We start from the raw sequence: 22,239 nt of genomic DNA, 5'->3' as shown, positions 1-22,239 counted from the left end.
AGACCTTCATGTTTTGGCCCGTTGAGGTTCTTCTGGTGTCCTTATCTCCTTATGTCTTTCTCAGGGGAAAACCTCAGTCCAGAAAAGCAGCTACGAGCCCACGTGGAACGAGCAGATTGTCTTCACAGAAATGTTCCCCCCACTGTGCAAGCGGATCAAGGTCCAGATCCGCGATTCTGACAAGGTCAACGACGTGGCCATTGGGACCCATTTCATCGACCTCAGGAAGATCTCCAACGAAGGAGACAAAGGTGAGGTGAAGCACGAACGAAGTGCCATTGTTTTGCAAAAAAGCAAAAACAAAACCGGCACAGCATATCCAGGATAGACTTAATAATAGTTTGGTCTAATTTTCTTTTAAAGTTATCCAGTTCCCTGGTCCTGAATGGGGCAACTGTGCCTCTGAAGGACCAGGTGCGCAGCCTAGGAGTCATTTTGGACTCAGAGCTGTCCATGGAGGCACAGGTCAAATCCGTGTCCAGGGCAGCTGTTTACCAGCTCCATCTGGTATGCAGGATGAGACCCTACCTGTCCGCGGACTGCCTCGCCAGAGTGGTGCATGCTCTGGTTATCTCCCGCTTGGACTACTGCCATGCGCTCTATGTGGGGCTACCTTTGAAGGTGACCCAGAAACTACAACTAATCCAGAACGCAGCAGCCAGACTGGTGACTGGGAGTGACCGCCGAGACCATATATCACCGGTCTTGAAAGACCTACATTGGCTCCCAGTACGTTTCTGGGCACAATTCAAAGTGTTGGTGCTGACCTTTAAAGCTCTAAACTGCCTCGGTTCAGTATATCTGAAGGAGCGTCTCCACCCCCATCGTTTTACCCGGACACTGAGGTCCAGCACCGAGGGCCTTCTGGTGGTTCCCTCACTGCGAGAAGCCAGGCAGAGGGCCTTCTCGGTAGTGGCACCCTCCCTGTGGAACGCCCTCCCACCAGATGTCAAAGAGAACAACAACTACCAGACTTTTAGAAGACATCTGAAGGCAGCCCTGTTCAGGGAAGCTTTTAATGTTTGATGTATTACTGTATTTTAATATTTTTTTGGAAGCCGCCCAGAGTGGCTGGGGAAGCCCAGCCAGATGGGCGGGGTATAAATAATAAATTTATTATATTATTATTATTATTATTATTATTATTATTATTATTATTATTTGGTGTCTGCTATTGCCTCCTGCTGGAGCGAGTTCCGCAGGTTAACAATGTGCTGCGTCAACATTGACCTTCTTCCCTTTGCTCTGCTGTTCATGGCCAGGCTTCCTGCCCACGTTTGGCCCTGCCTGGGTGAACATGTATGGCTCTACGCGCAACTACACCCTGATGGATGAGCACCAGGACTTGAACGAAGGCCTGGGCGAAGGAGTCTCCTTCCGTGCCCGCCTCCTGCTCAGCTTGGCCGTGGAAATCTTGGATACCAGCAATCCGGAGCTCACCAGCTCCACCGAAGTCCAAGTCGAGATGGCCACGGCAGTTGCCGACGTAAGTCTCTGATCCTGGCCCAACCCAGCCAGATGGGTGTGGTATAAATAATAAAATTATCATTATTATTATCCTTTCCTAACTAGTTCTTGTTTATTCTGTGGTTCCTTAAGCTCCACCGCAAGGGTAGCAGGGAACACTAGCTTTCCTATGGACTTCCTTCCCCTAGGATTTAGCTCCTGACTTGTGAGTTATTGCAGGATTTGGACCCCAGAGGCAGCGCCCTTATTTCTCTCAGTTGCTTTAGTTAAATAAATGGGCCTTACTTACTTCTTGCATTGCAAGGGGCTGGACTAGATGGCTTCTGGGGTCCCTTCCAATTCTATAGTTCTATGATTCTATACCCTCTCCTCACACATCTGCCGAACTTGCCTTGACTGTCAGGGTTCCTTCTAGCCGGATGCAGCAAGTTCTTCTTATGTCCTTTTGTTCTAATAATTTTTTATATTTTTCCCATACCCTAAGAATTGATTTCCTTATTATATTATTCTGAAAACCTTCATGTACTTTTGCTTTTTCATACCATAAAGATGCATGCCATCCAAATGTGTTATTATGTCCTTCTAAAATATCCCCATTTCTCAATATTATCCGATCCCAGATCCAGCAAATACAGGATGCCTCATAATATAGTTTTAAGTCCAGCAAGGCGAACCCCACCCCTTAACTTCTGATAGCAATTTATATTTTATCCTTGGTTTCTTCCCCTGCCAGATGAATCTGGAAATATTTTTTTGCCATTCTTTAAAGCTTCGAGTACCGCCTATCACCAGGATCGATTGGAATAAAAATAACATTCTTAGCAAGACAATCATTTTAATCACTGATATTCTTCCCCAGAACAATAAATTCATTCTACCCCAAATCTCCAACTTCCTAAGTTCTTCTTATGTCCTTCTCCCACCCAACAGAACTGCACGGGCAAGATGGATGAGTTCTTTCTCTTTGGATCCTTCCTGGAGGCCACCATGATTGACAGGAAGAATGGAGACAAGCCCATCAACTTTGAGGTCACCATAGGTTGGTATGGCTTCATTAAGGGATGGGGTGAGCAGCCCCACCAAAGAGGGGCATTGGCCTTCTGGGGTGCTGTGTGCACAGAACTGTGCGCATTTACCGTACTTTTTGCTCTATAAGACTCACTTTTTCCCTCCTAAAAAGTAAGGGGAAATGTGTGTGCGTCTTATGGAGCAGATGCAGGCTGCGCAGCTATCACAGAAGCCAGAACAGCAAGAGGGATCGCTGCTTTCACTGCGCAGCGATCCCTCTTGCTGTTCTGACTTCTGAGATTCAGAATATTTTTCTTCTTGTTTTTCTCCTCCAAAAACTAGGTGCGTCTTATGGTCTGGTGCGTCTTATAGAGCGAAAAATACGGTAACTCCTGTTTGCAGCAAATAAACTCAGTCCTTTACAGCAGAAGGCAGCAGAATCAACTGTGGTTGGAATAGTAACATCAAGGGTTTTATTTAGAAAGCAAATAACAAAACAACAAGGCAACTCTCACATCCGTCTTCTTCCATAGTCAGAGTCAAGAGCAAGCATAAGGAAAACAAGAGCAGTAGAGCAGAGAGGGAGGAGACATTTAAATAGTTCCCATACTCATACATCAATTGAGCAATTAAAGGCAACCTGCAACATTATGCAATGTGAGAATGAGACATTACAACAACCATGTGCAAAATGTGGCACTGGAAGAAGAGCATGGGCTCTCTGAGGAGCAAGTGTGTAGGAATAACGGAGGACGTCGGGAGGTTGAATACAGGTGAGCCGTGCAGAACCATGCTGGCAAGCATGCTCCAAGCAAGCTGCCGACTAGCCGTGCAGAGGCTCCTTTTATTAGCAGAAGTCAACAATTGGATACAGTAGTGATACCACCCTGAACATGACGTATCTCCATCTAAGCACATTTCCAGCTTTGTCAAATACACGTGTCAGCAGGTGTTTCCCTAAAATGTTTTCCCCGATACTTGATTACGTCTGCGTCCCCGGTCACGCTCCAGCCAAGCGTTATGTCTAGTAACCAAATCTGTGAGAGGACAAACAGTCTGGGGGAAAAAAACCCTGTCTTCTGGCCAAGAGGCTAGAGTTCAGGGAGAGTGGCCGCAAGGCTCCTTGGCACGCTGTGGCATGCCGCGTGCGAGGTATGCCTCAGCACCGGTGGAGCGTCACTCCCACAAAATGGTATCAGAAATCAAATCTGAGGCTACTTCTTCTTCTTTGGTGATCCCTTGTAGCCGAGTAAGATTGTCTTCCATAAACACGGTCTTAACAGTGAGTCCGTAAGTGACTATGGTGGCCAATTCTGGATCCACACGTCCTTCCACAGTGGGGACATAGGCTTCTGGGCAGGAGTTGATCACGGTGTGGATTTGCCAAGTGTGCCTTCCTCTTGGCATGTTTCTCCCTTGCGTCCTGAGTTCGAGCGTCTTCAAAGCCCACGACACCTTTGGTGAAGGCTGTTTTCCAACTGGAGCGCTCGCAGGCCAGTGTTTCCCAGTTGTCGGTGTTTATGCTACACTTTCTTAGATCTGCCTTGAGACAGTCTTTAAACCTCTTTTGTTGACCACCAGCATTATGCGCTGCCCCTGACTCAGATTATTCCTGAACCGTGTATCACAAGATCCTAGGGTTGCATAGTTCAAAAAGTGTAGATCCAGACACAAAAGTTGTGAGGGGTAAATACCGACTACATCCAGGAAATTCCGGCTGTATGGCAACCCTAGTTCCGTCCGACTCTGCCGTTCCATGGTAAGTCTATCCCTTCTGTTTTCCCCAGGCAATTATGGCAATGAAATCGACGGGATGTCCAAGCCCATGATCAAGAAGAAGAAAGATAGTGGAGGAGATGGAAATGAGGAAGAGTCTCAGCTGCTGGAGAACGAGAGTGACGAGGAAAGCACAGACGACGGGGAGTTTGTCTCCATCTCCTCTTCCCCACCTTTGAGGCCTTTGATCACCGACAGGCAAGCGAAACTTTGGCCGGTCCGGTTGATGTGAAAAACCTTGTTGTTGGAAAGGGTGGCGGAGAGAGGTCCCAGAATTTCTTCTTGCCTCCTTAGGTCATCACATAGTATGGTCCATCGAGGGCAGTAGTGCTGAGCTGACCCCAGAGGACTCCCTTGCAGGGTTGGTGGGCCGATTTAATGCACACATTTATTTCGATGAGAACATAGGCTCACAGAACCAACACAATTCAAAGTGTTGGTGCTGACCTTTAAAGCCCTAAACAGCCTTGGTCCAGTAGACCTGAAGGAGCGTCTCCACCCCCATCGTTCAGCCCGGACACTGAGGTCCAGCTATGAGGGCCTTCTGGCGGTTCCCTCACTGCGAGAAGTGAGGTTACAGGGAACCAGGCAGAGGGCCTTCTCGGTGGTGGCACCTGCTCTGTGGAACGCCCTCCCACCAGATGTCAAAGAGAAAAATAACTACCAAACTTTTAGAAGACACCTGAAGGCAGCCCTGTTTAGGGAAGCTTTTAATGTGTGACATTTTAATGTATTTTTAATCTTTGTTAGAAGCCACCCAGAGCTGCCTCTGAACTTAGCCGCTTCCTTGAGAACGTATCATGGCTAACAGCCTGTGATAACTTCTCCGAAAGCCAGCTAAGCCAGCAACCATCTCCGCATCTTGTGGCAGAGAGTTCCGTAAGTTCTGAACAGTTGCTGCCCAACTATAGCCCCTTTCAACTCCTGAGGTTTACTGCCTGCTACTTCCTCCCCCTGCTCCCAGGAACTACTTCCACCTGCCGTATTTTGAGAAGAAGCCTTGCATCTACATTAAGAGCTGGTGGCAGGACCAGCGAAGGCGTCTCTACAACTCCAACATCATGGACAAGATTGCGGACAAGCTGGTGGGCACCCAAGAGGGTCTGGGGGAGGTGTGGGGTGGGGAGGGAAACACTGGGGTGACCCATGGCTCCAGTTGCTAGATGACCCTCTGCCCCTTCCAACTCTGCAATTCTATCTTCTTCTTCTTTGGCGATCACTCGTAGCCAAGTAAGATTGTCTTCCATAAACACGGTTTTAACAATGAGTCCGTAATTGACTGTGGAGGCCAATTCTGGATCCACACGCCCTTCCACAGTGGGGACATTGGCTTCTGGGGCGGAGTTGATCACGATGAGGGTTTGCCAACTGTGCCTTCCTCTTAGCACGTTTCTCCCTTTTGTCCTGAGTTTGAGCATCTTCAAAGCCCATGTCACCTTTGGTAAAGGCTGTTCTCCAATTGGAGCGCTTGCAGACCAATGTTTCCCAATTGTTGGTGTTTATACTACATTTTTGAGGGACGCGGGTGGCGCTGTGGGTTAAACCTCAGAGCCTAGGACTTGCCGAGCAGAAGGTCAGCGGTTCAAATCCCCACGACGGGATGAGCTCCCGTTGCTCGGTCCCTGCTCCTGCCAACCTAGCAGTTTGAAAGCACGTCAAAGTGCAAGTAGATAAATAGGTACCGCTCTGGCGGAAAGGTAAACGGCGTTTCCGTGCGCTGCTCTGGTTCGCCAGAAGTGGCTTAGTCATGCTGGCCACATGACCCAGAAGCTGTATGCCGGCTCCCTTGGCCTGTAAAGCAAGATGAGCGCCGCAACCCCAGAGTCATCCGCAACTGGACCTAACGGCCAGACCTAACGGTCCCTTTACCTTTACCTTTATACTACATTTTTTTAAATTTGCTTTGAGAGAGTCTTTAAACCTCTTTTGTTGACCACCAGCACTACACTTACCATTTTAAAGTTCAGAATAGAGTAGTTGCTTTGGAAGACTACTTCCGCACAACATGACCAGTCCAACAAAGCTGATGTTGAAGAATCATTGCTTCAACACTGGTGATCTTTGCTTCTTCCACTACACTGGCATTAGTTCCCTGTTCTCCTGAGCCCCACCCTGCCTGGTAGCCCTGCTACATTGACGTTTGTTTTTGACCTTCCAGGAAGAAGGCTTGAATGACGTTCATGAGATGATGAAAACTGAGAAGCCCCACCCGGAACGGCGCCTCCGAGGGGTCCTGGAGGAGCTGAGCAGTGCATGCCTGTGAGTCAGCCACCACTGGGGGGAGAAGGACCCTCAAAATATCAGGAAGTTGCAAGGGAAGGGCCATGAGATTCATCCCGCTGCCAAACTGTCTCCTCAAGTCTGGGCACACACACACACCCCTCCCAGACCATCTTTGCTGCCCTTTCTTGTTGGCACCAGCTTAAGTCTCTCTTCTCTGCCCCACCCCTTGACCTGTCCCAACAGGCGGTTTGTGACCCTCTCCAACAAGGACCAAAACCATTCCTCCCGGACGCGGCTGGACCGCGAGAGGCTGAAATCATGCATGAGGGAACTGGTGAGTGTCTCTCCAGGTTGGGAGCCCCCAGATGGGGAAAAAAGGGAAAATCGAATGGGCAGGGGGTGCAGTGGGCAGAGGTGCCCAAGAGAGCCTTTCCCACACTCTTTTCCTAGCCTGATTGCAACACAACAGCCCTGCAGTGTTGCCAGTGGGCACGATTCTCTGGTAGTTGCTGCCCCCACCCTCCCATATCCTAGTGCAAGATCAAAGCAGCTGGATCGTTTCCCTGGTGGACCCCCCGCCTAAACTTCCTAAAATATCTGAAGAAGTGTGCATGCACACGGAAGCTTATATTTTTATATATTCCTAAAATATTTTTATTATTATTTATTGAATTTATATACCCCCTTATACCCGAAGGTCTCAGGGCGGTTCACAGAACAAAATATAAAACTACAAAATATATAATCAAAATAAAAACAATAACCAGGTATCCCCCCCCCCAAACCATATTTTAAAAGGGCATAGGGACACAGAGCAATGCACTCTGCTTATGAGTTACTCAAAGTGTAAAGGCAGAGATGGTCGTCTCTTACAACCCTCGTCCTAAACTTGAATTTCAAGTGATGTGGAGGATTCTAAAAGCCCAAGGCTGGCAATCGCACGCGTGTCAGTGGTCAAATTATGAAATGTTATTAAAAATAAAAGGTGGAGGAAAAGCAACCAGAAGGTCAAAACAGAATACAAAATAAACCAGAGCATTGTGTCTCTAAAATTGAACTAATCCTAGCCTATTCCTGACACTACAGCTGTTACCCATTGTGGGAATGCATTTAGACACCAGTTATTATCCTTCCTCGCTCATGCTTGTGAGATCAGCGGAGTATCATCCTTTGCAGCTTAAACTTGGAAGCTGAGACAAGATATATCTTAGCTTCTACAAACAATAATCCGGGGTGCTCTAAAGGCAGACTGGATTCTCCTGGAATTACCCATTTTCTCCCCCTTAAAAATAATCACACATACACTGTTTCGTAAAAAAGCAAAAGTAGTGTTTACTTACATAAGTGGGTATCGAAGCAGCAATTGCAGAAGCGAAAAGAAGGCGGGTTTATATCTACTATCTGAATTACAAAAGTACAGAATCGAAGTTCAAAATTGTGTCTGAGCTATGGATCTCAGACACCCATGTGTGGTCAGCTTGGAGGCATGACGAATGAAGAGATGCTCAGGCGGGAAGGAAGGAAGGATGTAGTGTTACAACTTCCTGCCAAGGCAGACAAAGGAAGCGATCTCACAGAGTTCTCTCTAGCAATTTGTAAAGGAAAGATCTGTGACCCTCGGTCCTTTCATGTGCCTATCAGGCAAAACATGAATGGTTGGTTTTGACTGCAATAATGATGCACACAAGTAAGCAGCGAGGACAGTCATCTTCGCCCCAAATCAGGTCTGGATCCCGGATGGTGAGAGCCAACTTAACTGCAGGGAGGCTCTTTTAAAGACTCTCTCCCTTGTCTTCGGAGGGACGGACTTCCGAACCGTACTGGCCAATGGGCTATTACATTTCAGTGCCAAGGAAATACGGTGCGATTGTGGGGAAGGGAATGAAATCGATTGTGGATCATTTGTGGGCTCAAAAACAGGAACAAGAAGTACCGTTGTATTTGCTGGCTTGATTGATTTCTGGACATTGGATGAGCCAGCAAATGTCGGACATTGCCACTGCTTCCATTCTCATCCCGATTGGCGTATTCCAACATCCCTTCTCCAAGACCAGTATAAACACCTGTGTTTGAACAATCACATTTTCTAAAGTAAAGTAAGATAGCAACCGACATCAGCAGAGCCTGCAGTGACCCCAGTTTTGTAGACAGGGATGTTTATTATTATTATTTTATTAAAGATTTTCTTGATTTACAAAAGTGTTTGCAATGTCTCTCTCTCGTATTTTTCCCCTCCATGTAACATTTTTACAAATGAGTTTCATTTGTTGAGACATTGGGAAGAAAAAGGGGAAAGAGCTGGAGGGGGGGGGAAGGATGGGTGGGGGTGGGGGTGGGGTCAGGTGGCGATGTTTCTATTTTCCTTACTATATGTAGGGTTTGGTGTCAGCGTTGCTTGTGCAGGTTCTTTGCTGTTCGCTTGTGTTCCTTTGGACAACAACCGTACGAGAAATAAGTAAAATAACCAAGCGAGTGTTAGAAATCACCCCAGAATTGGCCCTACTAAACATCTCCCAAGACAATAATGCCCATTTAAACCACAAAGAACTCATAACCTACCTACTCTCAGCAGCCAGAAACACCATAACCAGACACTGGAGAGACCTGTCAGGAGTAAGCATGGACCAATGGTACCAAATAGTATGGGAAACAGCCTTATTAGAAAAATTAACCAATAAACTGAAACTGACACGGGGACAAATAGAAGAAGACGCCTTCACCCCGGTATGGCTCCCCTTTATCACATACACAGCTCAACAAGACAATGACAAAAATCCACCAACGGCATACAAATTAATATGGCTAACCTGATCCAAAACACCCACCCACCCCACTCACACATGAAAACAAAGATCACCACAGCCAACCACAAATGGACAGCCACACCCCAGGCCAACCCCAACCTCTCTCACCACCAAAGTAGACAGGGATGTTGAGTCTCACCCCCTTCCGTTTCCTAAATTCATGTCATTTTTGCAGTCCAATGCTTCCTGCTCTTTCATCCCCCTGACGTGTCTCTCTCTCTCTCTCTCTCTCTCTCCTTGCTCCAACACCTTGAAGGAGACAATGGGCCAGCAGGCGAAAACCATGCGATCCCAGGTCAAGAAAACCACCATCAGAGACAAGCTGAAGCAGGCACAGAACTTCTTGCAAAAGCTGAGGTTCCTGGCAGATGAGGTGAGGCGACCAGGTTCATCCATATGTAACTTGAGCCTTGTTTAAATATCTCAGTACTGGGCTTTGAGCAGCCAAACATGCAGGAACTGGGAAACACAGGGGGCTGGATTGAATGACCCTTTGATCTCCTTCCTAATCTGTGTACGTTTCCGAGCACAATTCAAAGTGTTGGTGCTGAGCTTTAAAGCCCTAAACTGCCTCGGTCCTGTAGACCTGAAGGAGCGTCTCCACCCCCATCGTTCTGCCCGGACACTGAGGTCCAGATCCGAGGGCCTTCTGGCGGTTCCCTCACTGTGAGAAGCCAAGATACAGGAAACCAGGCAGAGGGCCTTCTCGGTGGTGGCACCCGCCCTGTGGAACGCCCTCCCACCAGATGTCAAAGAGATAAACAACTATCTGACTTTTAGAAGACATCTGAAGAAAGCCCTCTTTAGGGAAGCTTTTAATGTTTAATAGGTTATTGTGTTTTGTTGGAAGCTGCCCAGAGTGGCTGGGGAAACACAGCCAGATGGGTGGGGTATAAATAAATTAATAATAATAATAATAATAATAATAATACTGTGGTTTTATGAAGTCTGCACTGGATCCACGTGGCAGATCCAGCCCTGAAGGCAGGAGCACAGGGAATTGTGGGCAAATTGCCTCTTGAAGCGGGCAAGCTGTTACGCCAGGGTGGCAAGTATTTGGGGGGCCAGGAGCTGAGTTCAAGAGGAATCATAGAATCATAGAGTTGGAAGAGACCACAAGGGCCATCGAGTCCAACCCCCTGGCAAGCAGGAAACACCATCAGAGCACTCCTGACATATGGTTGTCAAGCCTCTGCTTAAAGACCTCCAAAGAAGGAGACTCCACCACACTCCTTGGCAGCAAATTCCACTGTCGAACAGCTCTTACTGTCAGGAAGTTCTTCCTAATGTTTAGGTGGAATCTTCTTTCTTGTAGTTTGGATCCATTGCTCCGTGTACGCTTCTCTGGAGCAGCAGAAAACAACCTTTCTCCCTCCTCTATGTGACATCCTTTTATATATTTGAACATGGCTATCATATCACCCCTTAACCTCCTCTTCTCTAGGCTAAACATGCCCAGCTCCCTTAGTCGTTCCTCATAAGGCATCGTTTCCAGGCCTTTGACCATTTTGGTTGCCCTCCTCTGGACACGTTCCAGTTTGTCAGTGTCCTTCTTGAACTGTGGTGCCCAGAACTGGACACAGTACTCCAGGTGAGGTCTGACCAGGGCAGAATACAGTGGCACTATTACTTCCCTTGATCTAGATGCTATACTCCTATTGATGCAGCCCAGAATTGCATTAGCTTTTTTAGCTGCCGCGTCACACTGTTGGCTCATGTCAAGTTTGTGGTCAACCAAGACTCCTAGATCCTTTTCACATGTACTGCTCTCAAGCCAGGTGTCCCCCATCTTGTATTTGTGCCTCTCATTTTTTTTGCCCAAGTGCAATACTTTACATTTCTCCCTGTTAAAATTCATCTTGTTTGTTTTGGCCCAGTTCTCTAATCTGTCAAGGTCATTTTGAAGTGTGATCCTGTCCTCTGGGGTGTTAGCCACCCCTCCCAGTTTGGTGTCATCTGCAAATTTGATCAGGATGCCCTGAAGAATCAAGCAGAGCCAGAGACCAGGAGAACCAAGTTCGAGAGAGACTGGGGGAAATCTTAGAACAGGAAGTGAGATGGTGCTTGAAAATGGAGAGTGGCTTCCCCAGGTGTTATTTGTTGGGCTTCTGGGTGAGGTCACTTGCTGCCCCTGGGCAGGGCCTTGCAGAGTCAGGCAGAGGACCAGGCCAGGTAGATAATGTGCCCCCCCCCCTTTTTACCCTGGGTAAAATCGATTTTTAAGTAGACAAATTTGACTATTAATTATAATATAATTATAATTAAAACTTCTCCGTCTTCTTATTCTACTCTTAAAAAGGATGTATGCAAGTGAGAAAGCCACTATTGCTCCTAAGCCACTATTTCTTTAAAAATCATGGTTTCCACCCAATTTTATCCTCATTGAGCTATATGTACTCCTCGGGTGTAAGTCATATTCTTGGCCTACTCAACAAAATTTTAAACAAATGGTCACATCTTCATCAATTTTTAATCATTTTCAAAAGAAAAATTAGCGATAAGAAAGCCAACATGCTTACCTTTAAGGTACGTGTGGTTTTAATTTTTGGCAAACAAGATTTCAGACAAAAACTCAGCAACTTTTAACAGCATGAAAAACATGGTCTGCCATCACGTTTGCGGCGCACTGGCTGCTGGAGCCTTGGGCGCCTCCACCCACCTGGCGCCCGTTCTGCGCTTCTCTGTGGAGCCAATCGCAGGTCCCGCTCCAGACACCGGGAAGCTTTTCTCTCATGCTGCCAGCCAGGGCCCCAGGGAATCCGCCCGCCACCACCTTTGCGCCTCCACGTTCACCCCAGTGCATCCCCTGTGATTGTCAATCTGCTGACCGAGGCCCCCTTTGGAATCGGGGGCCCGGGCCAAGTGGCCCATATGGCCCCCCTCTGTCTGGGCCTGCCCCTGGGTGCACTTGGTTGCAATGGATGGAGAGGCTAGCTCCAGTGTTCCTGGGTGCTTCTCAGCTCTTGAACCTTCTCTCTGCTCCCTCTCCTCCCTTCCCAGCCCCAACACAGCATCCCGGACGTCTTCATATGGATGATGAGCAACAACAAGCGCATCGCCTACGCCCGCATCCCCTCCAAGGACATCCTCTACTCCATCGTGGACGAGGAAACGGGGAAGGACTGCGCCAAAGTGAAGACCGTCTTCCTGAGGGTGACGTGGCGGCTGCTTTTTAAACCCCTTCTTGGGACGCAGTTTGATGGGCGGACGGATGAGGGGAGGCTGGGAGGGAGGGGGGAGGGCATGAGAGGTGCAATTTAGAAAAGAGGTAGGTGGATAAGAAGCCTCTCAAGTGCCAAAGTCCTCTTGTCTGCTCCATTGTCCTCTCAGAGTGGCAGAGGCTGCCTGGCCTTCAGCAGTTGCGTGGCGAGTCGCCCCCCCCCCCCCGTGGAAATAATGACACGAGACACAATTATTAAGGTTAATGGGCTAAATATGGCCACAACTTTTCTTTGGTTCTTTTTGCAGCAAATGGATCCAATACAGTGGTGCCTCGCAAGACGAAATTAATCCGTTCCGCAAGTCTCTTCGTCTTGCGGTTTTTTCGTCTTGCGAAGCACGGCCATTAGCGGCTTAGCGGCTATTAGCGGCTTAGCGGCTTAGTGGCTATTAACGGCTTAGCGGCTTAGCGGCTATTAACGGCTTAGCGGCTTTAAGAAAAAGGAAACAAACTCGCAAGAACTCGCAAGACATTTCGTCTTGCGAAGCAAGCCCATAGGGAAATTCGTCTTGCGGAACCACTCAAAAAACGGAAAACTCTTTCGTCTAGCGAGTTTTTCGTCTTGCGAGGCATTTGTCTTGCGGGGCACCACTGTATTAAAAACCAATGAAGATTAAATTGCAAAATAACAAAAATAAAAAAGAAAGGGGACTTCTGGTGCTTAGAGAAAAGTGATGGGTGTGTAATGCGCGCTCTCTCTCTTTCTCTCTCTTCCTTGGCCTTTCTTCACTCAGTTACCGGGGAAAAAAGGTTTTGGGCCGGCCGGCTGGACAGTACAAGCCAAGATGGAGATCTATTTGTGGCTGGGGCTCAACAAACAGCGCAAGGACTTCCTCAGCGGCCTTCCCTGCGGCTTTGAGGAGAAGAAACTTCCCAAGGGCCAGAACATCCCTTCCTTCCCACCCATCAGCCTCCTGTACAACAGTAAGAGAACCCCGGGAACCCCATAGGCTCGCCTTTGTGCCCTACCTGTAATCCCAGGTGTGGCAGGGGAGGTCTTATCTAAGGCACCCAGAGCATGCACAGAGGCACTGTCTTCCTGACTGTGTTAGATTTTGCCCAGGCTCAGCCTTTTGTACTGAAGGCAGGTCCTAAGGTGTTATGAAAGGATCACCTTAAAAGATGCCCAATGGCTACACTCAGGCAAATGCCAAATGCGTATCACTCTTTAGGATACATGAATCCAACAATTTCAGTGTCTCTCTCTTTCTCATTTTCCCAGTCTTCAGAGCATCCCATTTCTGCAAACGCCTGTGATTATTTATTTTTTTAAAGGATATATATGTGTGTGTGTGTGTGTGTGTGTACATTTGTCTTAATGCACATTTTTGCGCAATGTCCTCCTAATACAATGCATGTTCCCCCAATGCCCCCCATTACGATGTATTCCACCCCCTCCAAACACACTTCCCCATAATACAATGCATTTTTAATACAATATTTTCGCCAATATACACATCCTCCTGTGCAATCTCTGGCTGGGGAACTGCACCCCAAATTTCGCAGAACTGCAAATTTCGAAGAAGTGCTGCGGTTTGGTTCGTGCATTCGTTTGCAAAGTGTGAATTTTGTACATTTCGTTTACGGTGTCAGCTAAACTTGTGGTCCTCTGTTGCTGCCCCAAATCCACACGGAGTCACCTCCCTCTCTTTCCTTTCCTTTCCCCCGTGCAGTGAAGCAGGTCTTCCAGCTTCGTGTCCACATGTACCAAGCCAGGAGTCTGTTCGCAGCCGACAGCAGTGGCCTCTCTGATCCCTTTGCTCGCGTCTTTTTCATCACGCAGAGTCAATGCACAGAGGTAAGAGGAGGAGGAGAAGAAGAAGAGGAGATTGGATTTGATATCCCGCCTTTCACTCCTCTTCAGGAGTCTCAAAGCGGCTCACAATCTCCTTTCCCTCCCTCCCCCCACAACAAACACTCTGTGAGGTGAGTGGGGCTGAGAGACTTCAGAGAAGTGTGACTGGCCCAAGGGCACCCAGCAGCTGCATTTGGAGGAGTGGAGACGCGAACCCGGTTCCCCAGCTTACGAGACTGCCGCTCTTAACCACTACACCACACTGGCTCTCAAGATGTGTGATTCAGAGACGAGTGGTCCTTGTATGAATTTCTTGCTTGTTAAAAGCGGAGGTGATGTTCCCTGCAGCCCAATTTTTTTGTGGCCCCTGTTGAGGGTGGCCAAACCTGCCAGAATGGTTTCCTCTCAGTTCCACCTTGTTATTATCCATTTCATAAAATTAATACCCTGTTTGGTTGTAAAACAAAACAAACCTCAAACGGGTTTGCAAAAAAAAACAACAAGAAAATTATCAACAAGAAAACAACAGTGATTTAAGATTTCCGAAAAGTTAAAAACAACAAAAGACCAAAAATGGATTAAAACACCTGATTGGGCTTGTTTAAACGATAATGGCTTTAGCAGGCAACTGTCCGATATCAATTGGCATGGAGTTCCAAAGTGTAGATTCCAGTCTTCAATTTTCTGCAATTCTGCGTCTGCCTTTTTTTTTTTTTTTTAATAAAGAAAAGGTCTCAAAATCTACCACCATTTTATTGTGATTTTCTCCTAATACACACATTTAGCAACCTTTTGCCTGCCAATTTTGCAAAAGGCCGTCCTGCATAAAAATGCATTTTTTTTAAAAAAAAAGTGTGCTTAAATGTGGCTGCTTGCTTCATTTCCCCAGGGAAGGAATTTCAGAATTTAGGTGCCCCTGTAGAAAAGGCCCCGTCTCTGATACCCACCAATGGAGTCTGATTTGAAAGCAGACCAGAGAGACAAAAATAGTGGCTGCCTCAAATGCAAAATTCCAGAAGGATATAGCAGCAGTTCCTGCTGTAGGCAAAAGCTCTGCAGAATTTCGGGGGAAACTGAAAGAAATAGGATATGTGGTTTGAAGGAGGAAGTTCTTCTTCTTCATCTTCCTCCTCCTCCTCCTCTTCTCAGGTCCTCCAGGAGACACTTTGCCCCACGTGGGACCAGCTGCTGGTGTTTGACAATGTGGAGCTATATGGGGAAGTCCATGAGATGAGGGACGACCCTCCCATCATTGTCATCGAGATCTATGACCAGGACACTGTGGTAAGAGGGTGTGCTGGTCCTGTGGGTTACCCAAGAGGTGAGGTCCAAGTCCGGTCCATGGTCAGAGGTGCAACATGGAGGCAGTCCACAGTAGCTGAAGCTGGGTGCAGGGCAGGGAGTTGGGTAAAGTCAGGAACAGGCTTGCAAGCAGGGAGCCAGGGCGGGACAGGAGCTCAGGCAGGAAAGCAGGACAGGGTTCAGGCAGGAACTTTTAGCCAACAATGTTGCTCCTGTAACTTGGGACTGGGGCTGGCTGGCTGGCTTTTATCTCCCCCGAGGCATAGGGCGGCCCCAGTCCACAGGTGACTCGCCTCTCCTGGCCTGGAGGCGAGCACTCCTCCTGCGGGAACTTAGTTCCCTCCGCCTCTCTGCCCTGAGCCTCTGCAGCTCAGGAGAGGCTGGAGGGCTACCGGACCCAGAGGCAACCTCAGCTTCCTCTGACAGGGCTGAGAGTGGAGCACCTGCAGGCAATGGGTCCTCCATCACCTCAGGAGCCAGAGCAGACTCAGCTGATGCCTGCACCTGAGGATCCAGCACAGGTGAGGACCCTTCAGGCTCATGCCCCAGCCCCGGCTCAGCTGGTTCTGGAGGCGGGGAATCCTGTGCAGGCTGGGATCCCTCAGGTTCAGCATCCGAGTCCGAATCCCAGGCCATCACAGAGGGGCCGGGAAGGGAAGTGGGGGGAATCATAGCATAGTGGGGAAGCAGACTTCTTTCCCTGCATTGTGTCAGGCAGAAGAGGAACCGAGCCAGGTTGCCAGGAACGAATAAGACAAGGAAAAGTCCTTACCACCTGCTTGTTTATTCAACATTTACAGAGAGAGGCTTGGAAATGCAGCCTCTTCGAAGAATGGTGTTGTCCCGAGTAAATCTCCATCCCCCTTTTCTCCCACTTCCTCATTTGTCAACAGCACCACTCCCTTGACGATTATCTGTTTTCAGGCTCTTTGCTCTCCTGCTTTTAAGGCTCACCGGGTTCTGGGAGATGGTGTGTCTGGAAAGCTTTCTAGTGATAACGTGTCAGCCAGCTGCTCCGACTCTGCCTTCTCCTCTTCTCCCATTGTTTCCCAACTCCCCCCCTCATCTTCCTCTGAGCTGTGACCTCCCTCAAACCCCAGTTGTAATTTTGAACTGTCTTCCTCTTCTCTGGAGGGGTCAGGCAGTCTCCATCATTCCTCCTCTACCCAGTCCCCGGTGGGAGAGGGTTCACATCCAGTACTGCTCATGTCTTTTGATTCTGGACCTCTGGAGCTCCCCATAGTGATTTCTCCTGGCACACCCTCCCTGCCCCACCATTTTTGGTCTGTAGTCCACCATGCTGCTTGATATTCAGAGCTAGATATTCAGAGCAGACTAGCTGAGATCTTTGGAATGGATGGAAGCCACAACCCTGAGACTCAGGGTCTCATACTTGACCAACAGAGTTCTCCACCTTCTCCATCTCCTTCCAGGGAAAGGCTGACTTTATGGGCCGAACGTTTGCCAAGCCCGTGGTGAAGATGTCGGATGAGGAGTACTGTCCGCCCCGCTTCCCACCCCAGCTAGAGTACTATCAGATCTACCGGGGCAACTCCACCGCCGGGGACCTGCTGGCTGCCTTTGAACTTCTCCAGGTAATGGTGTCTCCAGGACACATGTATGGGGTGGGGGGGGCAAGTGGGTCAAACCTGGCTGAGCCTGAGGTCCCCGAATGAGACTAAGACAGGTAGCTGATGCCTCAGAATAGAACCAGGTTTTGAGATGGCCTTTAGGGCTTGGAGGACTGGGCCGAATGAATTTTGGTAAATGTGAGGTTCTACACTTAGGATGATAATAATAATAATAATAATAATAATAATAATAATAATAATAATAAATACCTTTATTGTCAATTTACAACCTGTTTACAATGAAATTAAACGAGCCTCCCTCCCCTCCAAACACTCAATCTCATTGCACTCAGTGTACTTATCGAACAACACACCACTTCGCAAGACAATTGCGCTATGTTATTTTCCGTTCAACAGCCTAACAGCCCACGGATAGAAGCTATTTTTTAGCCTGTTGGTACAGCTGATTATACTTCTATATCTCCTGCCCAAGGGTAGAAGATTAAAGAGGTGATGGCCGAGGTGTGAGTCATCCCTGAGAATTCTTCTCGCTCTCCTAAGGCAACAATCCCTTGCAATGTCATCTAGCGGACTCAAGGGACAGCCCATGATATGATGTGCTGTGTTTTATACCCTCTGTAGAGACTTTCTGTCCATGGCTGTCAAGCCAGCATATCACACTGTGATGCAATATGAAAGGACACTTTCTATTGAGGACCTGTAGAAGGAGTTCATCAATTGTTGTTTAACATTATTCTTTCGCAAGACCCTGAGGAAATGAAGTCTCTGTTGGGCCTTTCTGACCACCTGAGTTATACTGATTTTCCAAGTGAGGTCCTCACTAAGGTAAACTCCCAGGAATTTAAAGGAGGAGACTCTCTCCACACAGCCCCCCCCATATACAATGGGGCAGGTTCCCCTCTCTTCCTCCAGAAGTCCAACACCATCTCCTTTGTCTTGCTAATATTTAGGTGCAAGTTATTCTCTAAGCACCTTGTAGATACTTTTTGAACCTCCCCCTGTACGCTGAACCATCTCCGCCTGCAATTAGGCCCGTTATGGTAGTATCATCTGAAAACTTAATAATTACTGTGGATGGATCAGGTGATATGCAGTCATATGTGTACAATGAGTACAGGTAGGGAAGAACCAGATGCACAAATATAGGAATGTGGGGTGGGGCCACCTGGCTTGCCAGCAGGACATGTGAAAAGGGTTTAGGAGTCTTAGTGGACCACAAGCTTAACATGAGTCCACAGCGTGATGCAGCAGCAAAAAAGGCGAATTCTGCATCAACAGAAGATAGAATCAGGTTCTGGGATGACTTTCATGGGTTGGAGAACTGGGCCAAAACCTAACGAACTAGTCTTTTCTGTTATGGTTCCCAGGCAGCTAGTACACTAGGCCTGAAACTTACATCGGGGTTATGTTTTGGGGGTCTGCGCCCAAAGGGAAAGCCAGGAAGATCCCCGGAATTGTGCCCCTGCAACCATTCTCACCTGCTCAAAGCCATTCCTGTGACGTTAACATATGAGCGTGCTGGAGGTGAATTAGTTAAACATGTTACCCAATCAGAACCCAGGGGGGGTGGAGTCAAGAGGGAGTATAAAACCAACTCTGGGAGGAGTTTGTTGGGAGTTGGGTGGTTGGTTGGAGTGGGAGTGAATTGGGATGGAGTCTGTGGGTAGATTGAGTTAGTGTAGAGAAATAAGCTGAGCCAGGAACAATTAGGAGCTAGCAAGACAAGTAAATATCTGAGAGGTGGTCTAGTGAGTGAGAGCAGGTAGCGGAAGTTATAGGTCTGGATAGGCACCCTATGATTGTAATTGACCGATACTGTTTATGAAACCACATGCTTCTTAAACTGCAATAAATAAACAGAAATTTATGTTCCAGTTTAACCCTGACTGGACTCAGTATTCTAGCAGGTAGGGCCTGGGTGGCGGCAGCGAGAAATAAAGTGGTGGCACAAGGATCAATTGACGGTGAAACGTCCGGGGACCCTGTGTGATCGCCACAATTCCCACCTGACCAAATTGGGACACAGGCTCACATTTCCTTCCCAAAGCCTGGTATGCCTTTGCCCAGCTTTGGGAAGCAGGAGGGAAGACTCCAACTCTCTCATGCCTGTTTCCCAATGCTGCTGCCACTGCGGGAGCTGCTTCCGGGGTCCCCATCCTCAGGCCCCATGAAATCTGGGCACCCCAGGACAGAAGCAGAGCCCAGAGTGCCTTCAAAGAAAGTAGGCAGCCCTGCTTAAAATGGGGCAATTGGAAGGGATGTTACTGGCCTCTGGGACGCTCATGCTAAGGCCCTGAGATGCTTCTGCAAGATCTTGCAGGGCTGTCCGAGATCTCTCAAGATCTCACGATGGCTCTGCAAGTTCTTGCAGGAGCATCCCAGGATCCTGAAATGATCTTCCCAGAGTTCAGTAAGTAAAGAGCTCTTTAAAAGCTCTTTCAACCACAGGAAAACCCTGTGCAGAAAAAGCTTCTTAAGCCCTCCGTCTTGCTTTCTGAGTTCTGGAAGCTCTCATAAGATATGGTTCAGCCCCTTTCAATGGGTTTTCCCTGTTCTCTGGCCCTCTTTCTATCTATCTATCTATCTATCGATGATTGATTGATTGATTGATTGATTGATTGATTGATTGATGAAGCACACAAGGCTGCGATCACATAAATAAATGGCGCACAGGTTTCGCGTCTACTGTAAGTTGTGTGGATGGAGGAATCTCCAAGGATCCCATCTGCCAAAGACACAACTCCTTCTTCCATCTCACTCTTTGAAAGCAGACTTTGTCTTCTCCATCTGCTGCACTGTTTGCCTGTTTAAGAGTGGACTTTGTTTTCTTTTCTTTACATCTGTGGATTTGTCCTGTCCTGTCCGTCCTTCTGTCTGTCTGTCTGTCTCTCTTTCCGCCCTGCCTCCATCTTCTCAGCTTCCTTACGACGATGAAGAGATCAGGCGGGCCTTGCTGGCGGTCCATGATCCGTGCGTGCCGCAGATCAAGGTGCTTCCCAGATTGCTGCAGCCGAAAGAAAACCCCTTTGTGATGCTCTCATTTCTCTTAGCTGGGGGCCTTGCCTTGTATTACAGGATACCCTGATTTGATTTTTGTTATTCTTATTTTGCCCTTTGCATTATCTCGCTCTCTTCCTCTTGTCTGCATGAACCAAACTAGGTCAAGTTCTGCTTGTCTCACAACCCCCCTGTCCTGCTCTCCCTCCCTTGACTTTTTCCATCCGTAACTCGCTCACAAATCACGGAGCGGGGCCTTGGGCATGCGGGTAACCTCCAAAGGGGCTGTTCTGCACATCCTCTGGAAGAAAATGTCAGCTCAGCGCACCAGTCACCCTTTCTTCCCCAAAATGTTGGCACCTCTCAGAAATCACCAGCATGCTCAAAGTCTCTTTGCCTGTGTCTTGGAGCTATTAGAAACCTGCATGGTTGTAACAGTGATTTAGAGACGTACAGTTTCCAACGTGAAATTTCCACCCGGATCACAGAATTAATGTTGATTATACTTTTGGGCACTTCACAAAGCCCCGTGTTGGTAGTTTCTGCCCAAATATTGGAAAGAAACAACTTGGGGAAAGTGGCTTCCATTTCAGCTCTGAGTCCTTCTCCCTGAAACAGGGCTCACCTGAGTGGTACCTGCTTGTACCAGGCTGCTACCAGTGCATGCATTGGCACCTGTGAAGTGACTCAGGAAATATCCCCGGGGAGCGCATTAGATCAGGGTTTCCCAAACTTGGGTCTCCAGCTGTTTTTGGACTACAACTCCCATCGTCCCTAGCTAACAGGACCAGTGGTCAGGGATGATGGGAATTGTAGTCTCTGCTGTTCCTACATGGAATCCATCATTCCGCTTCCCCACAGCTGCCACGTTGTGCAATGCCCAGTGTTTTTTTCCCTGGGGGATACAGAGGTACACATATCCCTAAACATTTTTTGAATCTTTGTACTTTTGTCCATTTACTCTATTCCCCCCCCCCCCGATGTGAACTATAAAATGGTGGTTTTTCTTGAGTCAAAATGAGAGTCCCCTTAAACATTATTTTTTGAAAACAAAAAGCACTGGCAATGCCACACACCCCATGGCAGCCATCTTGTAACTGGCACCCATGGCACATTCTCAACATTCATTCCAAATGAGCCCTCTGCACCCCTCCCAAAAAAGTTGGCAACCCCCTACCCTACATGTTCCTTGAGTACCAGTCTTCGTTTCAAAGACTCGGGCAAAACACTGGACCCAAATTTTCTGAGTCACGCAGTAAAGGATGAAGAGTTGATGTACTCTATCCAAAAACGTGACTTTGGGCTTACCTTATTCAAAGCAGGGGTTCTAAACTCCCCCACGTAGCAGTGCATGAATGGGATGGGTTAACTTTCCAAGGGTGAACGAAAGCATCATGGCGGTTGGCAAATGTGTGTTTGTGTGTGTGTGAGAGAGATTGCTAAAGGAACAGATTCTACCTGCTGTCCTTCTCTCTTGCAGATTGGCCCAGCCGGGAAGTCAGAGCTGCCTCCCATTGACGGCCCCACGGACATGGATCGGGGCCCCATCCTGCCTGTGCCTTTGGGAATCCGCCCTGTGTTGAGCAAATACAGAGTGGAGGTAAGCTTAAAACCTCGGCGCTGCGCTTCCTGCATGGCGGGTGGTTGGACTGGTGCTTCCAAGTAATAATAATAATAATAATAATAATAATGATTTATTATTTGTACCCCTCTCATCTGGCTGGGTCTCCCCAGCCACTCTGGGCGGCTTCCAACAAAGATTAAAAATACATTAAAATGTCACACATTAAGAACTTCCCTGAAGTTCCCTTCAGATGTCTTCTAAATGCCAGGTAGTTGTTTTACTCTTTGACATCTGATGGGAGGGCGTTCCACAGGGTGGGTGCCACTACCAAGAAGGCCCTCTGCCTGGTTCCCTGTAGCTTTGCTTCTCGCAGTGAGGGAACCACCAGAAGACCCTCGGTGCTGGACCTCAGCATCCAGGCAGAACGATGAGGGTGGAGAGCTCAGTTGGTTAGAGCGTGGTGCTGATAACACCAAGGTTGCAGTTTCGAT

At 48.1% G+C, this 22,239-nt stretch overlaps 1 protein-coding gene across 16 annotated transcripts in view; it reads left to right on the top strand.

Moving 5' to 3' along the window:
• The window catches only part of OTOF (otoferlin), a 202,944-nt gene that overhangs the window by 120,685 nt on the left and 60,020 nt on the right, over positions 1–22,239 (top strand). For 11 of the 16 annotated variants that reach the window (XM_081000800.1, XM_081000798.1, XM_081000788.1 and 8 more), the window contains 15 exons: positions 65–251; positions 1,263–1,486; positions 2,398–2,506; positions 4,263–4,449; positions 5,216–5,336; positions 6,410–6,510; positions 6,718–6,808; positions 9,535–9,651; positions 12,279–12,431; positions 13,233–13,422; positions 14,172–14,296; positions 15,443–15,577; positions 17,029–17,190; positions 20,105–20,176; positions 21,665–21,784. In XM_081000800.1, coding sequence (XP_080856926.1) covers positions 65–251; positions 1,263–1,486; positions 2,398–2,506; positions 4,263–4,449; positions 5,216–5,336; positions 6,410–6,510; positions 6,718–6,808; positions 9,535–9,651; positions 12,279–12,431; positions 13,233–13,422; positions 14,172–14,296; positions 15,443–15,577; positions 17,029–17,190; positions 20,105–20,176; positions 21,665–21,784 — 2,094 coding nt within the window. The remainder of the gene's footprint in view (positions 1–64; positions 252–1,262; positions 1,487–2,397; positions 2,507–4,262; positions 4,450–5,215; positions 5,337–6,409; positions 6,511–6,717; positions 6,809–9,534; positions 9,652–12,278; positions 12,432–13,232; positions 13,423–14,171; positions 14,297–15,442; positions 15,578–17,028; positions 17,191–20,104; positions 20,177–21,664; positions 21,785–22,239) is intronic. The other 5 variants (XM_081000789.1, XM_081000801.1, XM_081000791.1 and 2 more) reach the window with 1 other exon arrangement.

The sequence above is a fragment of the Podarcis pityusensis genome, assembly GCF_964106645.2.
Source record: "Podarcis pityusensis genome assembly, chromosome: 3".
NCBI lineage: Eukaryota > Metazoa > Chordata > Lepidosauria > Squamata > Lacertidae > Podarcis > Podarcis pityusensis.
This window is presented reverse-complemented; position numbering and strand designations above follow the sequence as displayed.